This window comes from Cyanistes caeruleus, chromosome 17 (genome assembly GCF_971803275.1).
Source record: "Cyanistes caeruleus chromosome 17, bCyaCae1.hap1.1, whole genome shotgun sequence".
Taxonomy (NCBI): Eukaryota; Metazoa; Chordata; class Aves; order Passeriformes; family Paridae; genus Cyanistes; species Cyanistes caeruleus.
In genome coordinates, this window is record NC_141717.1 from 14,426,379 (window position 1) to 14,445,608 (window position 19,230).

The window sequence follows — 19,230 nt, forward strand, 5'->3', positions numbered from 1 at the left end:
GGCAGGGGCTGAAATTCCAGGGCCTGGCATCCTGTCGGGCTGTGTTTGCAGGCACAAATACTGGTACAGCCTGACTTCCTCGGGAAAGGGTACAGCCGTCCTTGGAGACACCCGAGCTCAGGCAGCAGCTGGAATCAAACCCACACTATGCCACCGGCTGTGACAGAACCAGGGAAACATCATTCCAAAGGGCTGAGCAGCTCGGGGACACATTCCTGCTGGCACAAACACAGAGCACAGCCAAGGAAGATGGCAGGGAAGCACTTACAGCCAGGAGGGCTCCCCACACCATAAATATGAACCTTTTGCTGTGAAATGCTCTCCTCCCGCCTTTCTGAGCATGGAAGCATTTGCTGGGGAACATCAGGCTGGGAGAAGGGAGCATCTCAGCAGGGATCAGAGCAAATTCCATCTGAGCACTAACCTGAGAATGGCTCATAGCCACGGGCATCTCTGCTTACCTTCACTGGTCACTCCTTCTTCCAGTTCGGTGCCTTTCTGCAATAGGAACAAAAAGGCACGTGAGCACAGGCAGTGTTTCCCCTTCCCTGTCATCCCCTCCACCTTTAATACAACTGGACAGTTTCCACCACTTGTTTCCACATATTAACCACTGGAGCAGGGCGACCTGGGGAAATCACACGGCTCCCACGTCGGGAGGCCAGTGGGGACTGACATTTCACTGCGCTGCAGAGCAGGAGGGCGAGCACTGAGGTGCTTCTGAAGATTGCTGGTGGATAGCTAAGCTTTCCCTGTTGGATCTCAATGTCAGTCCAGTGCTGTTTCCTCTTCAGACAGTAATTCTGGTCCAAATCTGAGCTGTGTGAGTCATACACACACTGCACCAGATGGCATCTTTTCTGTCACACCATCCTTAAAAAAGTCAGGACTGTGGTTTGCATTGTGTCTTCAAGTAAAATGCATTTTTAGCTGACAAAGGACATGTGCAAAATTGTTTGGGGTCAACATTCTTCCTGTGAGAGTTTGTTTTAGGTTTCATACAAAAATATAGCAGCTTTCCTGTGCCCATGCTGTACAAAGACAAGACCAGGGTGAACTGGATGAAGGATACTGACAGCAGTTAATGTTTGTCCATCAGAATCAAAGGCTGGGAATGCCACAGGGTCACTGCATTTCCACCAGTTTGTGCAATTCAATGTGCACTTCAAATAAGGAAATTAAAAGTCCAGGGAAAGGCATCCTTGTCAATCTAGCAGGATGTTTAAGCTGGGTAAAAATACTGGTTGAAAACCTCAGGTTGAAACTGCTTTGAATACGTAAAGTATTTGTTTATACTTGGCTTCTCTAGCAGGAGTGGGAAGATACTGACTGGCCTCACATTTTAGAGCCTGAGCATCTCCTGGCTTCCTACTGCACTGAGGTTTCCAAAGGTTCACATAGCAGCCCCTTCACAGGCAGAGTTGTGTCCAGTGGACCCCAAAAAGGGTAAGGAAATAACAATTATCTAACCTTCAACTTCCTCGCCTGGGAAACAGAGAATTGAAATGAGCTGCTAACAGAACAAGGAGGAGGGGACCCAGAGTGAAAAACAAAAATCCAGTCCAAATTTTCACAGGCATCTCTCTGCTGCACCCACATAGGGTTGGAATGGGGACCCAGGGACATCCCCAGGCTTGCTCAGGCATTTCCAGGACACTTCTCTGCTTTGTTCCTTTTGAGCAAGTCTGTGCTGGGGATGACAGATGCACAGAGCTACCTCCATATCTCTCCATCAGATCTTCTCTCCCTCTAAATTAATTTAAATAGCAAAGGCAAAAGTTTATTGGTTAAGCAGAGTGGACAGGCTACATTTACTGTATTTTTTTAACAAAATGAGGCCAGTTTGTAATTAAATTTGGAAGTGACTCCTGTACTGAGGCCTGACAAACCTACCTGCAGCTGGAACCCAGTGACATTTCAGAGACAGCCAGTCAGCCTGCCAAAATCAAACACTGAACCCGGAATGTGTTTAAGCACTTCAGGCACCTTTGGAGAGCTGGAGAATTTTCCTCCTTGCAGTAAAGCCAGCTCCTCCAGTGCCAGAGCACAGGGCTGACGTGCCAGAGCGTGCCTGCAGCTCTGCTTCCAGCTAAATCCCACAGCTCCCAGCTGGGAGCTGAGCAGGCAGCAGCAAAGGGCTGGGGGACACCCTAAGGGAATTGGGAGTTTCCTGCCTGAAGCTGGAAGAATGGAAGGAGATGATCCTTGGGGATATGGTGAGGTTCAGTTCACTAAAACCATGTTTAAAAGAACAGTGTGAGCACAACCCACCACCCACCCCCCAAAATGCACTTGGTGGATTTGAGTCATGCTTACAATTGAAAAAAATCAAAACAGAATAAATGTGTAATAGCTGTATCCTGCTTAAACCAAATGTGTGTTGGGACAGGAAAACAAACTCCAGGGTGAAGGCAAAGCTACTTTTAGTTCTGCTTTCTGTTTGTTTGTTTAATAATTACCAGACAATAACCATTTAGGAGAAAGTTATAAACATCGAAGAGAGATTGTTATAAATTTTTATAATTACTATTATGAAACATGTCAAGATTGCCTGCCAGTTTAACAAAGACATCTTGATTTGAAAGGAATCTAAACCCTGATCCAGCATCTCTTAAAAGCATGCCTCAACATAAGCATGAACTTAGATCCTGTCTAAATAATGCAGCTTTAAACATGGACTTTAAGTCTGGTGCAGAAAAATTCAGCCCATATTTAATGCTTCCCTATTTGAGGATCAGAATCCCACGTTTTCTGGAACACATGCTATTCTGTGATGTTCACATGGAAAAGGGAAAATAAAACAGCTCAGAAAAAAAAGTGTTTTGGTTGAATTGCTGAACACGACTCTGATTCCTCCTGCTTATATATTCCCTTCAAAGGGAACCAAACTCTCCGCTTGGGAAGTTTCACTGCTTCCCGCTATGAGAAGTACCAGGAACTCAGCAATGCATTGAAAGTTACCCGTGCAAGTGAAAAATGAAAATATAAAGAGTCTCACCAAGTCGGTACTGAGCCACTCCTCAATGTCATCCATGACAGAGGACTGTGCAACAGGGATCTAGGGAGTGCAGCGAGAGAACAGCAAGGCAGGCAAAAACCAAAACACATCCACAATCATGGCCACAGAGCGATGGAAAACGCCAGAAATAAGATTAAAAACAAAACAAAAACAAAGATGTAAGATGTGCTGGAAAAAAAAAAAAAAAAAGGCAACAAAATATAAATGGCATTTCAAATAAAGAAACAACTTTGGAAAGGAAATTGTGAACAACAAGGCTAAAAAAAACAAGAGAAAGATTATGGGGAATGACGTGACTGGATGCCAGCGTAAGATGAGTAACTTCTTGACCACGTATTAAAACCATCAAGATGGACTGATGATTCTAATCTTGATCGTGAAATGCTTTTAAGGGTAGAATACTGGATATCAGTTAGGTTTTGAAATGTTAAATTTACACCATTTGTTTTTTTAAAATGGGTATTAGCCACAGTGAAAGGTTAGAAAAAAGAGGGGCTCACAGTCCTCAGGCAACACTCCTATGAAAACAATTTGGTTTTCCCCACAGGTGGAGAAGTCAGAGCTCAGGGTACAGTCATGCTTCCTCCCAGATCCTCCTCCCACCACACCATCGAGCCCTGGCAAGCCTTGGCACAAGGGTTTAAAGCAAAACTTTCACAGTTCCCAGTTCCTGCTCCTCTGCCAAGGGTGACCCTCGGCAGCAGAGCCCAGCGTGTATCAGTGCAAAGTGCAGAGTCTCAAAGGTGAGGGAGGAGGAAGAGGATGGGGCAGAGGAGGAGAGCACAGCCCCAGAGCTGCAGCAGGGCTCTCCAGAGCAGGTTCCAGGGATAGTTTAACACTCAGGCATGGAAGGTTTGCCTCTGCCCCTGCAGGGCAGAGATTTCACACAGTGCTAAGGGTAACTGGGTCAGCAAAGGGAAATTACTGAGTATTAGGTGTAGAATTTCCTGACTTAACTACACTGCTTAAATACAACAGAGGCCTGCCGAGGTAAACAGGAAAACACCACAATAGATCTAATAAGGACAACCTGAAAAATAGTTGGAAAACAATGTTAGACATGCGAGTTCCAGGCCAGGGCAGTGGGGCTGGCAGGGAGGAGGCCTGGCACTCTTAGAGGGACTCTCCTAGACAGAAAAGGTGTCAGGGGTTCTCCACAGCTTTGTCTGAAGTCTCTCACAGGAATCACCTGCCCTGGAAGTGATAAAAATCCCTGTGGATGTGGTGCTTCAGGACATGGCTTAGTTGTGGCCTTGGCAGTGGTGGGTTAATGGTTGGACTCGATGGTCCTGGAGGTCTTTTCCAACCTTAATGACTCTGTGATTCAATAAAAAGAGCTGGAAGAGGCTCTGCAGATGCATTTCCTGGGAGGTGAAGTTTTCTCAGGCACTTCTAGCAGAGAAAGATGGACAGATGCTGGATCACAGAGGCTGAGGCTTTTTAGCAAAGCTCCTCAGGGATTTTTTCACAGATTCAAATGGCCATTTGTACTGAGGAGGCCAGTTAAGACCTTGCTTGAGGTGAGGTGCTGAAGTGGGTTAGTTGTGTCAAAGAACTGGAGATCCAGAACTCAATCCTGGATTGAGCATCTCCCCCAAAGAGCAGCACCAGGAAGGTGGCCAGGTTCTGACTTGACAGGTGGTTGGACAAAGTGACAATTATTTCTGGGATCAGAGGTACAAGGTGTCATTTTGCTTCCAGCAAATTCATAAAGATCCCAAACAGAAAATAAATTCCTGTAGTTTCCTCTGGAATGGGCTGGATTTAGGATATCTGCCCCTTTCTGATTTCCTGCATCATGCACACACAACGTGAGCTGAAGCTACTCACAAGGGAACAGCTCTAAGCACTTCCCAACACATTCCTTCCCAAGGCCAAGCTGCATTTTGTAAAACTGTCTCCTTGGTTTAACAGCTTTATAAAATATTGTCTTCAGAGATATAAAGTAATGGATCTATTCAGTCTACAGCAACCTAAAGCCTACTGCAGAAGTTGAATTGCTGCCTCTCTCCTGTGTTGCTTAACCTGCATGCACAAGGTAACACTGTGGAAGGTGCAGCCTCTGAGCTGTTGCTTGGTTTGCAGCTCAGAAAGGTGCTTATGTTTCTCTAAGGATAAGAACACGTGCATGGAAGGGAGGAGGAAAATAGCTGGTTTATTTTTCCTTTCCTGTGAATAAAATTTACAGGAACACAGGGGGCTCCAAGAGAGCTAGAGAGGGATTTTAGATAAGGGCCTGCAGTGACAGGACAAGGAGAAATGGCTTCAAGCTGAAAGAGATTTAGATTAGATATTAGAAGATATTATTCCCTATGAAGGTGGGGAGGTTGCCAGAGAAGCTGTGTTTGTCCCATCCCTGAAAGTGTTCTCCACATCCAGGTTGGATGGGGCTTGGAGCAACCTGGGATAGTGGAAGCTGTCCCTGCCCATGGCAGCAGGCTGGAATGAGATGAGCTTTTTTCCCAACCCAAACCATTCCAGGATTTTATGATTTTATGAATATAAGAGCAGCTGTTCTAAAAAGTGTGGCAGTACTGTGTCCCTGTATTAGAAGGAATACAGCATCTCAAATCTTGATTATCCTGAAAACACGACAGATGACTGCTCAAGCACTGAGTTCCTGAGAATCACAGGACTCTTGAATTTGCAGAAGTCCTCAAAGAGCAGCTCAGCAGAACGAGAGTTTGTGCTGTGGTGTTTCGTAAGAATTTTAAAAAATGAAAGAAAAAAAAAAGCAAAAAAAGGGAATTCTACTTTCAGCTAGAGCTAGTTACAACAAACAAACAAAGCCCTCAGAAGTGCAAGAGCACTTCTTGCAGAGAAGCAGACAAAGCTGTAAGGTAAACATCTGAGTGTGTCAGCTGTTTTCTATTCAGCACTGACCTTTTAAAAAGCTTCCCCTGTCTCCCAGAGCACCCACAGAAGTGCTGAGGTTCTGTATCTATTTGCTCCTTCCATGCTCAGCTTCCAGTTTATTTCCCTCAGACTCTGAGCCCCATTTCCTCATAAAACACGGGTTACATGTGTTTGGTTTAATTTGTTCAAGAATAAAGATGGAGGAAACTCTCAAAGAGCAACTGGAAGTTTTAAATTATTTTAATGATAACATTGTACCATTCATTTTTCATTTTAATCTGACCATACAGAGAAGCTCAGTTTTTGCCAGTCAGTTGGGTACTTGGCAAGTCTTCCCCTTTCAGAAGCCCTAAACTGAAAAATGCGCAGGGGAATTTTGTTATAACTAATCCCTAAATTCCAACAGGGGCAATGTAAAATTAACTAGTTTGCACATTAAAAAAAGACAACAGTTTCTGGGAACAAGCAGCAGTGGCAGCCACAGACTACATGGAAAAAACTCTGGAATGGGACACTCTTGTTGATAGTTTGATTATGCAAACTTCCATGGTCTAGTGAAGCTCTCAGTCTTGGCAAGAGAGCTCCCCAGATAGTCAGTGCTGGCTGCAAGAGCTGATTGTAAAAAAGATATTGTGAATTTTTATTTTTTTTAAAGTCTATACTTAAAGTAAATGGAAATTAAGTCACAAAATATTTTTGGATGCTTTAAGTAACTGGCTTTAATTAAAAGTTGGGCTGATTGTTTAAATTCCTTTTTTATTTAGTCTTTGGAAAATCCTACAAATGGGATCATCTCAACAGTCCTGAAAGGGAAATGGAAATGAGGGTTGGAAGAACAAAAGTGAGTGTTCAATCCCACAAAACCCACAGGAACCTGGAATTGAAGTTCCTACTTATCTAAGTTAGATTGTGTTGATGTTCTCACTAGCAATCAAAAGCCAAAGAGTATTGCCAATATATTTCCTCAGAAGTCATAAAATCCAATATTCTACCCTTAAAAAGACAGTTTAAGGTTATTATTATCACATTTTATTTCTATTAAAAATGATCCCACTGGAAAAGAAGCAGGTATGAAATGACAATTCAGGTCTCTGGGTGAGCTCATTAATGTTCTTAAAATGTTTAACAAGGTTTATGCTAATTGTTGCTAGACTACTGCCTTGTAATAGCTTAGTTAATTCCACTTACTTCTAGATGTTTAACAAAGCTGACACCAGTTCTTGGTTAGTTGCTACTCACTCCCCCTCGTTGGTTAGCAGTAGTAAAGGTCTGCCATTCCTACAGCAGCACTAGCAGCACTCTAGCGGGCTACTCCAGCTTACTACTACAGCCTTACCATCTATTTAAAGCTGTTGTGATCTTGAAATAGCTGCTTGGCCTCAATATTAGAACACTCTTGACTTTAGGTGCAAGGATTAAATTAACTCCTTGTTTCCCCATAAGTGTGTTTCGGCAGTGGGGAGCTCGGCTGCAGAGCCTGTTGTGCCCGTACAATAACCAGCACATCTGGATGTGACAGGCGTGTGCCAACAGTGCCAGCCCTCGCTGACACGGGGCACTGGGATGTGCTCTGGAAAACACCACGCCTGGGTAAGGACACCCCCGTGGTCTTGGGCTAAGGGAAAGCACCTGCTTGCCTTCAACAGGGAGAGGGGTCCCACCAGATGGAAGAAATGAGATCTTCACGTGTCTGTTTTGGGGTTTATCCGCAATTCAAGCGCTTCAGTCTCTAAGAAGATGTTATTCAACAGTATCACGTTACCCAAGTCATTTCCACATCTCAGATCTTATCTCTCTCTTGAAGGCACATAGCAGCATCCCACTTGGTTACTAATTAACAGAGGTTTCTTTTAATCTTTACTCACCTATCTTCCCTGCAAAGAAGGCTCTCCTCTCTAGCCAGGCATGCTGCTGGCGGTCAAGATAGAATGCTGAGTGGTGTTCACATCACTTCCTGTGAATTCTGGTTCAGTTTCATCCTTCCCCTGCCACTGTCCCAATTAATGTCCTGACATGGTGGCTTAAGCAACACCTGCTTCTTACTTTCATAACAAATAATCCATTTGGCATGTGAGTGGGTTGACTGATTTTTCTAAGAAAGGAATATATTAATGCAAATCTCAATAGCTGTCCAATCTCATGAGAAGGGAACTGAGACCTGAACTAAAACATGGCTCTGTGGTAAAGTCTGTGCCTAAATGCTGCTGCTGTGGAGCCTGCATGGCAAAACCCTGACCTCACACTGCAGACAGATCTGTCACTGGAACAGCTCACCTCCCATCCCTCACACATGTGAAAACCAGAAACATTTTCTCTACTATAGTTTTTTAGGTAGAGCTGGGATGGATAAAAATGTGGCTTGTGTCTGTCTCCACGGTTCTGGCATCATCTTGATGGCAGAACTGAGCCACAGGTTAACTGGAAACAAGAACAACGCTGCCAAATTCACTGGGAGAGGAGAGCCAGAGACTGCAAAGGTGTGTGGTGAACTGGGATGCAAAGAAATGGAGTGGGAAGGACTCAACCCAAAGCTGAAATGTATCACAATGTTAGGTCGTGAGGGATGTGAGAACCACTCTGGCAGGTAGGGAATTCCTTTTGAGTGGTCTCAGTGTTGTACAGGCACAGGGAACAGCAGTGTCAGCTCACCCCTTTCCTCCTCATCAAAGTACAAAAAGTCCCCCACAGAAGGAGCACATCAAATTCACACCTGGGATTCTAGCTACCCACTGGCATTGTAAATGCTACAGGTCATATTAATAAATACTGTTAAGAACTACGGCCAGTTAAGAGAGAAACGGAGTTAATGATTAGTTTAGTTTTATTTAAGGTATTTCTCTCTTGTATTTAGCATACAAACACGGTGACAGGTTTGTAAGAGCAGCAACTGGTTGGACAGCCAGGACCCCTTCCCTCCCCAAATCCATATACCTCCATGAATGCTGCAGTATCCTTTTTCCAGACTGAATAACCACAAGCCAATGAAGGAATATGCTGTTTGCTTTTTTAATAAAGCAGTGGTGTGAGTGGTGTGAACAGCAGGGGTGCCGATTTCATGCTTCCCCGCTCTTGTAAACAGTGGAAAGGCAAAGAAGAGGAACTAACTCAATCACTGGATTATTCATTATGGATGAACATCTAACAGTGGCACAGCACATCCCTGGCTGCAACAGAGCCACCGAACAGCGAGAGCTCTGTGAGCCACAGTCAACAGTACCAGAGGCAAAGCTGATACTGCTGCTCATTTTACAGCTTTTCACTCTCACCTTGTGAGCTGACAGCACCAAAATGACACCCTGGCTCCCAGGGACAGGTACCCACACTGGGCTTACCCACGTGTGTGAGCAGGCATGGAGCTGCTTTTGTGCAGGCAGATACAACACCTGTCCCATCACTGTGTGTGCAAACTTCTGCCAAATTTCTAAACTGGCCCTGAGAAATAATTTGGATTAGCCCTAGATCCAGAAGAATAAATACAAGTGTTTCATAGAGTAGATACTGCACACTCTGGATTTTCTAAACTTTGAATTTTCTGGGATGTTTCTCTTTTTTAGGCACTGGAAAGCTTAATCAGGGCTTTCCCTGGAGTGAGACATTCCTGCTCCAAGGGATTCCTGGTGCCCAGCCCCACAGACTGCACTACCAGCACAACCCAGAGCAAACAAAATTCTCCATGCACCTCTCTCAACTCGCCTGCAGCCAGGACTGTCTCAGGAGGATTTTCTGCAGTTAGGTCACATTATTGGTACTAATCTCAAACACTTAAAATGATGGATTACATCATCCAAAAAAACGGTCTTAGAACTTGGCTTTAAGGTATAGCTGAGGCTATTTTTCCCTTCTTCTGGCTTCTGCACCTAAAGCAGGCTTTGAACTTCTCTTTGCAAACACATTGATGAAGGACAACTTCAAAGAAGGTCAGAATGTGCACAGGTTCAGTGATCTTCAGAAGCCTGATTTTATCAAGGCACTGGCATCACCAGACATAGGAATTAAATCCTTAAAGCCAGAAACACTATTGTACCCCTACTGGAGTCTGATTCCTAATGGCACTGGGGTTGAAGATGTCAATCTGGTCAGCCGTTCTCCCATTCCATTTCTTGCATAAAGAGTGATCCCTACATTACTCAATTCAACTACATATGGTCCTACAACTTCCCTATGTTTATTCCAGACCATGAAGTTAAGCACTACCAGAAAAGGCTGCTTTACAGACACAGAACAAGTGTTCTCTTTATGAATAAGATCCATGAGACTTGTGTTTATCCCTCGAAAAGTGGATACTGCATAAATAAATCAAGACAGTAGAAGGAACCAACTGGATCCCCAGGCCTCTTCTGAAGGTGATGTGGGATCCTACAAATGATTCGGTTGTTTACAGGTCTTTGTGCTGTATAAACCAGAAATTGGTGCAAATCTTTCCCTTTGCCCCAGGTAATGATCTAGGTGGGAAATAAACTCCTTGTACTGTCCGATTTCAAGCGGTTCAATAGGGCAGGACGAGAGGTGAACAGAGGATGGTTATTCTGGGTCAGGGACTGGGGTGGGCAGTAGGAATTGCTTCACTGGTGAAGTCCTCACCATTCCTTGTGTAATTAGCCACTTGTCTATAGGCTCCATGTCTGAGTTCCCACCTTTACCTCTCCTCTGTGTTGAGAACAGAAAGGTCCATAAAGAGAGAAGCCACAGCAACAACCCGTGATAAAGTAATAAAACAGTTAAAAACTTCACATACACAGACACACACATACACACACAGAGTTGCCTACAGTAGCTTCTGGCAGCAGCTGTGTCCCCCTCTGCCTGTCAGCTCTGTCCAAGGGGGGACAGACCTCACCCAGAATTCTGCACTTCCTACAGACAGTTCACAGCGTTTTAGCACTCCCTCCATGATGTCCTTAAAAATAAAAATAATAATAAAATAAACCAATCACTGGCTAGTAGTGAGGCTGATGTTTGTCATCTTCTTAGAAGAAGGAAAAGTGAGGCTGTACAAGCTTCTGCAGCCAGTCAGACTGCAATGGAAACTCTCGTGTCACACTCTGTGGAGTCCCCCTTGTTTATGAAGCCATGGGTTGCAGCACACCCTGCTCATGTCCTTGACCTCAGCAGGCAGACTGCCCCACACAGACAGCACAGCAGCTCTGAGATGGTGTTGAGTGGAGGGGAAGTCAGGGCAGTTTGCTGCAGTGTCCTGGCAGCTTTTCAAGCTGCCCCTCTTGAAAAGCGCAGAGGTCAAAGGACTGCTGATGCATCCAGCTCCCCTGAGCAGGCTGCAGAATGCGTGGCACAGCACCACAAACACTCTAAGATGGTTTTGTGTCCTTCAGCATCTCCTCCCTGAGTCAGGGTGGGATGCAGAGTCATCTCCAGCTCTGGAGGGGCTCAGCAGAGTGCTGTGGCTCCAGCCCAGAGCTGGGTGAGCTCAGCAGAGAGCCACTGGTGTGTTATGTACATCCACCCTGCCACCTGCACACACAGGACACCTCTCCTGTCCCCATTAACACAGGTAATGGAGAATCAGCTGCAATCTTTTATGATTCATTTTCTGAGGGAAAAAAAAAAAGGGGAAAGTGGGGGGGAAATCATTCCAATTTAATCTACTCTCTGTGTAACACCAGAGAATTGTTTCTTGGACACCTTTCCTCCCAGTTGTGATCATGCAACAACTCTGTGGCAACAAAAGCAATTCCCAACATGGAAAAGCAATATTAAGAAAACAGTGTATTTTTAGCTCATCTTGTTTCCAGCTGCTAAATCACATTAAAAGACAGCTAATGCCACGTGATCAGCCTCATCTCTGCAGACCATTCCAAGAATGACTACATTAGAAACGTCGGATGTGCTGAATTCTACCACTGGACAACTGTGCTGGAACGAGACGTGTGTGAAGAATGTGTTGCAAAGCTTTTGGCTCCTCCCCAGAGCTGTTCTTAAATTAGCTCTACCCAAATTAAAGCCTGTCTTTTCATTTACTGAGCACTGCCAGTTTTTTGCTACACATGCTGGGGCTGGTAACTTTAGGAGAGTTTAATTTTTATTTCCTTTAAGAAGAGACACTCACAAGCCTCACAACAGTTGAGAAAAAGCATTAACCAATTACAGAGCGACTGCATTTCAAAACAAGCTCTTCTGACTGCATGATACAGTCTCCAGGACCTTTGAAAAGAGGCTGGAAGTCTCAACATCTCAGAGCCCCAAGTTCCACAACCCCTAGGGCATTTACCCCAAAAAACTTTGACCCTCAGATGAGCATAGCCACAGCCCTTTGAACTGACAGCACTCAGGGAAGAGCAGCAGCTCTGCTGGTGTGAATGACACGTTGTGCTGGTGCCTAAAGCAGAACTGGCTGGAAACAAAAGTGTTAATAAATAAAGACATGACCCTGAGGCCACTGAGGGAATACAGCCCCCTTGACCAGTTAAATTCAAGCCTCTTGCATTTGTTTAGTCAGGAACAAAGAGTAGAAACTCAAATCCTTCCCCAGGTCCTGCCAGTAACAGCTGAGTGATACTGGAGGCTTGGGATGTCACACTGGATTCAGGAATTCCTGTGAAGGAATATTTCTGCCCCTGCCTCCTCATGCTTCCCCTTTTCCCTCAGTAAAAGCAGTACTGCTGCCATGAGTTTTTGTGGGGCTGAGCTCCAGCTGGTCATGGGGCTGACCTGGGTTATAAATGACCCTTTCTGCAGGAGGACAGGGACAGGAAGAAGCAGGTAGGTTTGTGGGGTATGCTCTGTAGGAGCTGAGGCCCTGCTCCCACTGAATGATGGCCCAAGCAGGCAGGCAGCTGTGATCTGACCCCAGCTGGCTCCCAAAACAAATTCTCCCTGGCTTGGAGCACAAGCTGCCAGGCATGCCAGCTGCCCAGAGCACTCCCACTACATGTCATTAAAGAACCAGGGTGGATCAGCCAAGGCAAGGGGAGGCAATTCTCTCTGGTGAGAGGCATGTGCACTCTGCATTTGCTCTCCCATACTATGCTGGCTCTGCCGTGCTCCCTAGTGGTCATCACAGCCCAAAATTGGACTGGAAAAAGCTCTGAACTCGCTCTGGTCTCTAAAAACTTACACCCAGCTGCGTACAAAAGAGCAGCACATTTATAAAAAGCAGGGTGGTAGAAAGGGGTTGAGGGATGATCTGAAAGCTCCTTCACTGGGGGATGCAGACAAAGCTGCCTGAGTTCTCTCACCCGTGTTTTAAGTGTCAGCTGTTGTGAGGTGACAACACATGGGGCTCTTCTGCCCACACAAGAGAGCAAGAGCCTGCCCTGGGCAGACAGAACAGGCTGCAAGTGAGGGCAGTTATGGCAAATAATGTGAAGTATTAAAAGTCTGCATCACTTCTCTCCCTGTAACTTGCTTGTGTATCCATGCACTTGGAGCAAAGTCTAATAGATTAAGACTTTCATAAGCAAAACCAAACCAAGCCAATGCACATCAGTGTTCACAGAACATTCCCCATTTAATTCTTAGCAGTGATTCCAGCCAAAGAGCTGGACTCCCCAGACAAGCTGCAAGGACACAGGAGAATTTACCCACTATGATTGTGAAGTCTTTTAGACTGGAGTGCAGCAGATCATTACTGAGCAAGTATTTGCTCCCAGATATCAGTTTCAAAATAGCCATTACTACCACGCTGCTGGAATACAGAATGAGAAGCTCAGTCAAAGCAGCCGCCTCCAGCTTGGATTCCACATGGATAACAAACACAGAGCCGTGACCTACCCCTCCCGTGTTCTGTTTCCGAACATCCAGGGCAGATGCCAGTCCTTTGACAGCCTGTGGATCCTCGTACGTCACACTGGAAGAAAAGAACAAACCACAGAACTAGAAAGAGAGCCCAGCTGTCACTCAGGAGCAATCATGGAACCATAGGAAGCCCTGGGTTGGAAGGGACATTAAAAGATCATCTCATTCACCCCTGCCAGGGGCAGGGGCACCTTCCACTATCCCAGGTTGCTCCAAGCTCTGTCCCATCTGGCCTTGGACACTTCTGGGGATGGTGCAGCCACAGCTTTTCTGGGCAACCTGTACCAGTGCTTCACCACTTTCACAAGGAAGAATTTCTTCCCACTATTTAATCTAATCCTACTCTCTCAGTTTGAAGCCATTCCCCTTTGTCCTGTCACTCCAGACCCTTGTAAATAGTCTCTCCTCATCTTTCTTGCAGGCTTCCTTCAGCTACTGGAATTAGGTCACCCCAATACCTTCTCTTTTTCAGGCTGAACAATCCCAATTCTCCCAGCTTTTCTTCATGGGAGAACAATACTCTGGATACCCTGATTTACTCCCCTGGGAGCCATAAAGCACATTATTTTTCTTAATAAGACTTAAAGAGTACTCTGTGTACCCCAAGAAGATGAGCTTGCTCTGTACAAAGGCCACACATTAGTTTTGGAAAGTACCTTGAAGCAAAGAGAGTAAGATCAGTATTATGAAAGACAGGCAAACAGGTCATGAGGCACCCTAAAAACGTCCAAGAGCAAGTGGGGGACTGTGAAAAGAGGCCTGATTGCAGATTATGTTTAACAAAGATTTGGAGATGACATCTGGAAGCCTGACCTTGATATGTGCATGGCGGGGGGAGGTAGAGCGAGACTTGAGGAGAGATGAAATTATGCAGCTGCAGTGAAGCAGACAAAGAAATGCACTATTTACAGAGCTGTCAAAAGCTTCTTAAATTGCAATGCAAAAGGGGACATGCAGCAGTCAGGTGACAGAGGCAGCAGCATCATCTCGCAGAGCACACTGGCAAACCATGAGCTGCAACAGACACAAACACGAGCCCATAAATCAGCTCCTGGGAGGGGCTGCCTGCCTGAGCAGGGGGAGCCCTCTCTCCTCCTTGTGATGGCTTCTCCCAAGCTGTGAGCACAGCACTCAGAGCTCTCACACCCAGAGCTGTCAGCTACACACCACAGCGAGTCACACTCATGCCTTTCCTCCTCCCTGCTGCTCCGTTTATACAGTGCACAATCCAAGGAAGACAGAGCAATCCTCCCTTGTGAAATCATGGATGATCCGTGCTCCTTGTTCCATTAGGTACGGTGTGGGAAGAGTAGTTTTGTGCTTCATTTAGCACAAGAGACAGAGGGACCTCGATTAGATCTCTCCTGCAATGTATCTCCTTTCTAACTGCACATTAAGGCTCCCAACCCAAAATCTCTAGTGGTGGCTTATCCCTCTACATTAGAGCATTTCTTCTCAGCACTGATACAGCTGAGGCAGTACCAATGGCTGTATTGATAACTGCAAATAAAAGAGCCCAGTATAGTAACAGGCTCAAGTTTTCTAAATTTTGGTTATTTAACACCATTTCTTAGCTTGAGACGAGATACTGATGATGTTCTGACTGCTGGCAACCATTACTTCCTCTAAAATCTGAAACCAGGAGGCAAGATAGAACATAGGAAAGAAAAATACCTGAGTGTGTCTTTTGTTGAATATCACTTGACAGGGATCAAAGGATTTCTTAATAACTGCATAGGTTTATTTTACATTAAAATAATTTGACCTGTTAAATGCCCTTGAAAGTGCCAGATTTGCAGCTCTAGAGATGCAAGCCCTATGCATATAAACAAACCAGAGGTAGCATGGAACCAAGCAAGGTACAGTGCCTTGACAGCCTGTGAGAGTCTGACTGGGGCCAAAAGGAGAGTTAACTGGATGGTAATTCTTCTCCAAGAATTCCAATTGTTTCCAAGCCTTTGATGACAATAATTCAGTCACCAAAGCACATCTATGACCTTCAGGTGAAGGACCCCTCTGTTCCTGTATCTCAAACACGGGTGGAAGGGATGACAAGCCTTTAGAAGGCAGAAGTACAGGCAAGCACACTTCCAAGTTTCCAGTGAGTTCATTAACTAAGAGAGTCTATACCCAGCCAGACTGCTCTGTCCAGCAGCAGGAACTTCTCCACTTGCTCATATTAATAACAACAAAAAGGATAGGGATAGGATTAAAAGTACAAAAACATACACCAAATCTACTTTTTCAGTGTGAAGTCAAGAAGTTTCAGATTTATGCCCTCAGAAAACAGCAGTGCCATGACTCAGTGCTAAAGACAAACTCCAACTTACTTCTTTCTCTGCTCAGCCAAGGAGCTGCCTCTTGTCTGTGCAAACATGTCAAAGTCATCACGAGGATTACTGTGCTGGAGGGAGCTGAGTGTGCCACTGACACTGTTTGTGCCCAAGTCTGCAACCAGAGAAGAAAAAATAGTGAACCAGTGCAATAACAAACCATCATCATTAACAGCTGCAGCACTGAGGAGTTCTGTTCAAAAAAGGTTGGAGGATGCTCATCATGTGCTCTTAAAAGAAAAATACAGAGATTATCTAATTCATCCTGGAAGTACCATTCCATAAATGCTCCTCATCAAGAAGCCAGTGTTTGGGAATTGGTAATGAACCTGTTGCCAATATCTTGAAATATTCACTGGTCACTAACACAGTCCAAAATTTTGGGCATGGACAGTAGTTTTCTCTGCAATGTTTTCTCTCAGTTATTGTGAAATCAACACTTTCAAACTAAGGGATATGGTCTTGGTGCAGTGCTGAAAGAGGTGGAGAACCTTCAATGAAACCCAGTGATCCAATCACACAATCTTTGGTGTGATTTAATGTAAACCACCTCAGAGTTTCATAAAACCTTTCACCCAAAGGTTTCAAATATTATTTGTAGAAGGGGAATCAAGAACATTCACCAGGATGATTTCACAGAGAACTATAACTAAGCAGAAATAGTAGTACAAGTTCTGCCATGAACAATAATCTGCACCCTTTCCACCAATCTTCCCTCTGATTAATAAATCCCTCCCTTCGTGCCAGGCTGGTTCTCAATTGCAGAATGTCACAGTGCAGGAGAGTGGGAATGCCTTCTAATCCCCCTAGAAGCCAAATACCCAAACCTTTTGGAGGACACATGGCAACATTAATAGGTAGTGGAGAGCATGATCTAGATCAGGCACTCACCAAGCCCTGCAAGCTGTGAAGAAAGTGAAGATGGAGGTGCTGAGTTTCCAACCATTGGGCTCACCACAGCTGGAGAGCCAGGACCCAAATCTATTAAATTATCTTCTGTCACCTCATTCAGCACCTGTCAGGACACAAGAAACACAGAAGTTACATGTCAGAAATTTCTGCTTGCAGTACAACATTAAACATCACAATTTTCCACATGAGGTATAAACTGTTTTCAGAAACAAAACTTCTTTGTTGTGACTGAAGTGTCAATACAGAGTCATTGCTGAAGTTTGCATCACACTGAAGAAGTGGTAAAACAAAGTAAACAGAGGAAATAATTATGAATGCAGAATAGAAAACATAATAGAAGTACAGATCCATCATTAACTCAGACCTTGAATGGTATAAAACAACCATAGAAGAGTTTTCATTTAAAGAAAATTATTAGATAATTAGAACTTTGCAGCTTTGAAAGGGGCTGCTTAAATACGAGATGAGAGTGGCTCCTAAAATTATGAATGGCATGAAGAAAATTAACCTGAACAGTGGTATTGTAAGACACAGTGAAGAAAAATTAGGTGAAGCAAACAAAAATCATTAAGTGACTTGATCAAATGTAAACAAAATATTTGTTATATATAAATTCAAAATAAATATGTAAAAATGTATAGTGAAACTGTGGAACTTATTGCTTAAGGACATTGTGAACTCCTAAGTCCACACAGATTCAAAAGCAATCAAAAAAGTTAATAGAGGAACAAAAATCTATCAAGGATTGTAAACACAGAGATGTTTTAGTGTGAAGTGACTTCCTGAACTAAAAGTTGTCCCTTGGGGTTTGTCACATTCTTACTTTTCCTGGCATCCATCATTAGCCAGTACAGGCAGGACACAGGGCTGGGGAGGTAAAAGGTGTGATACTACTGATAGTACTGCAGCTGATGGTACTGACAGTACTACAGAGGGAATCAGTGGAGTAGGTACTTACTCCATTACTGGTGTTCTGTGTTGAGCGTCCCGATCTGTATCGTTCAAATCTGTTTAGGAAAAAAAACCAAAATCCAACATGGATTAAGAAAGACACCAATAAATAATAAAAACCACGAGTTTATAACCAAGCCATGACATGCTTGCCACTGAACTTAGTTTTCTCTAGCTCCAAAGGGAAGCCTGAAAGCTTTAACTCCAAACCAGGACAAAGGGAGGATTCCTGAGAAGTTGCACTCTTGGCAAAGGTGGATTTTAAATTGACTAATCTGATCTTGCAGCACAAACATGCTTGAAAAACACTGCAGGTTTGTTGTGTTTTTTTTGGTTTGGGGGGTGGTTTTAATAATTAAGTGCTTTGTGACAGACTGTTGTGTGAGCCAAGGGACAGGAGGAACTGCAGCAAGATTGATGCCCACAGCTCAACAAGCCAAGGACCGCAGCTCATCTCACGCCCACTCAGCAGCTCTCTCTTGCTGCAATAATGTAAATGAGGAGCCACATGTGTGTGGCACAGCCCAACCCAGGCACGGGTGGCACAGGGGACAATGAACAGCAGATTCACTGCTTGCAACACCCTGAGTCGAATCAAAGATGGTCACAGTTGGTGCCCAAATAGGTTGGTACTTTCCAACAAGGAAAAGTAATGATGTCGGATAAAACCTTCGTACTTCTAAGGAGAAGTCAAGCTCTGATCTCTTCTTTACTCTGTGTACCTGGGGCCACAAATCTAAACTCAGCTTTCATTAAAGTCTTCAAGGCCAGGCTGGATGGAGCTTTGAGCAATCTGGTCTAGTGGAAGGTGTCCTCACCCATGGCAGGGGGGGTGGGATTAGATGAATTTCGAGATCCCTTCCAACCCAAACCATTCTGTGATTCTATGAACTCAAAACAGCAGGGGAACTACCTGCTCCCATGGCCTGTCTGAGGCCAGTCTGATCTCCTTCCTTACCATGGAAAAGCACCATGATTTCTTGGAGGTTTGAATTTTTCAAAGTAGTTTCAGAAGTAGTCTCTCTTTCCAGCAAAATGCCCGTAATATTCATATAATCCTCCGGGTTTTCTCCCAGATGGACAAAATACAACAGGGAATGTCAAGCAAACTAAAATGTTTTCTTAATGTAACAGAGGAAAATGCAGACTTAAAAGGCAGCAAAACCAAATTCAGGCCCAAATTTCAATTTTAGGAAACTGTGGGTGTTTGCTATTACTGGAAATCCAACTCCCTTTGCTGGAAAAACCTAAGACACCTCCCACCTCATTTCTCACCAAAAGGCTTCTGTTCATTTACATCCCAAGGCTTCACAGCAAAGGCCAGAGCTCCTGCTTGAGTCACTGACGGAGCTTGGTCCCTGTGCTAGGAATCAGAATGATGGATGTGGAGTTTTTGGAATAGCAGAG

The 19,230-nt window shown here is 44.5% G+C and overlaps 1 protein-coding gene across 4 annotated transcripts in view; it reads right to left on the reverse strand.

Moving 5' to 3' along the window:
• TOM1L2 (target of myb1 like 2 membrane trafficking protein) overlaps window positions 1-19,230 on the reverse strand; it is a 56,859-nt gene that overhangs the window by 5,393 nt on the left and 32,236 nt on the right. The window contains exons 9-15 of one of the 4 annotated variants that reach the window (XM_086854981.1): window positions 17,831-17,879; window positions 16,852-16,975; window positions 15,958-16,075; window positions 13,604-13,679; window positions 10,457-10,522; window positions 2,999-3,058; window positions 462-498 (exon numbers count right to left, since the gene is read on the reverse strand). In XM_086854981.1, coding sequence (XP_086711107.1) covers window positions 462-498; window positions 2,999-3,058; window positions 10,457-10,522; window positions 13,604-13,679; window positions 15,958-16,075; window positions 16,852-16,975; window positions 17,831-17,879 — 530 coding nt within the window. Of the gene's footprint in view, window positions 1-461; window positions 499-2,998; window positions 3,059-10,456; window positions 10,773-13,603; window positions 13,680-15,957; window positions 16,076-16,851; window positions 16,976-17,830; window positions 17,880-19,230 lie in introns of those variants that run through there. The other 3 variants (XM_086854982.1, XM_086854983.1, XM_086854984.1) reach the window with 3 other exon arrangements.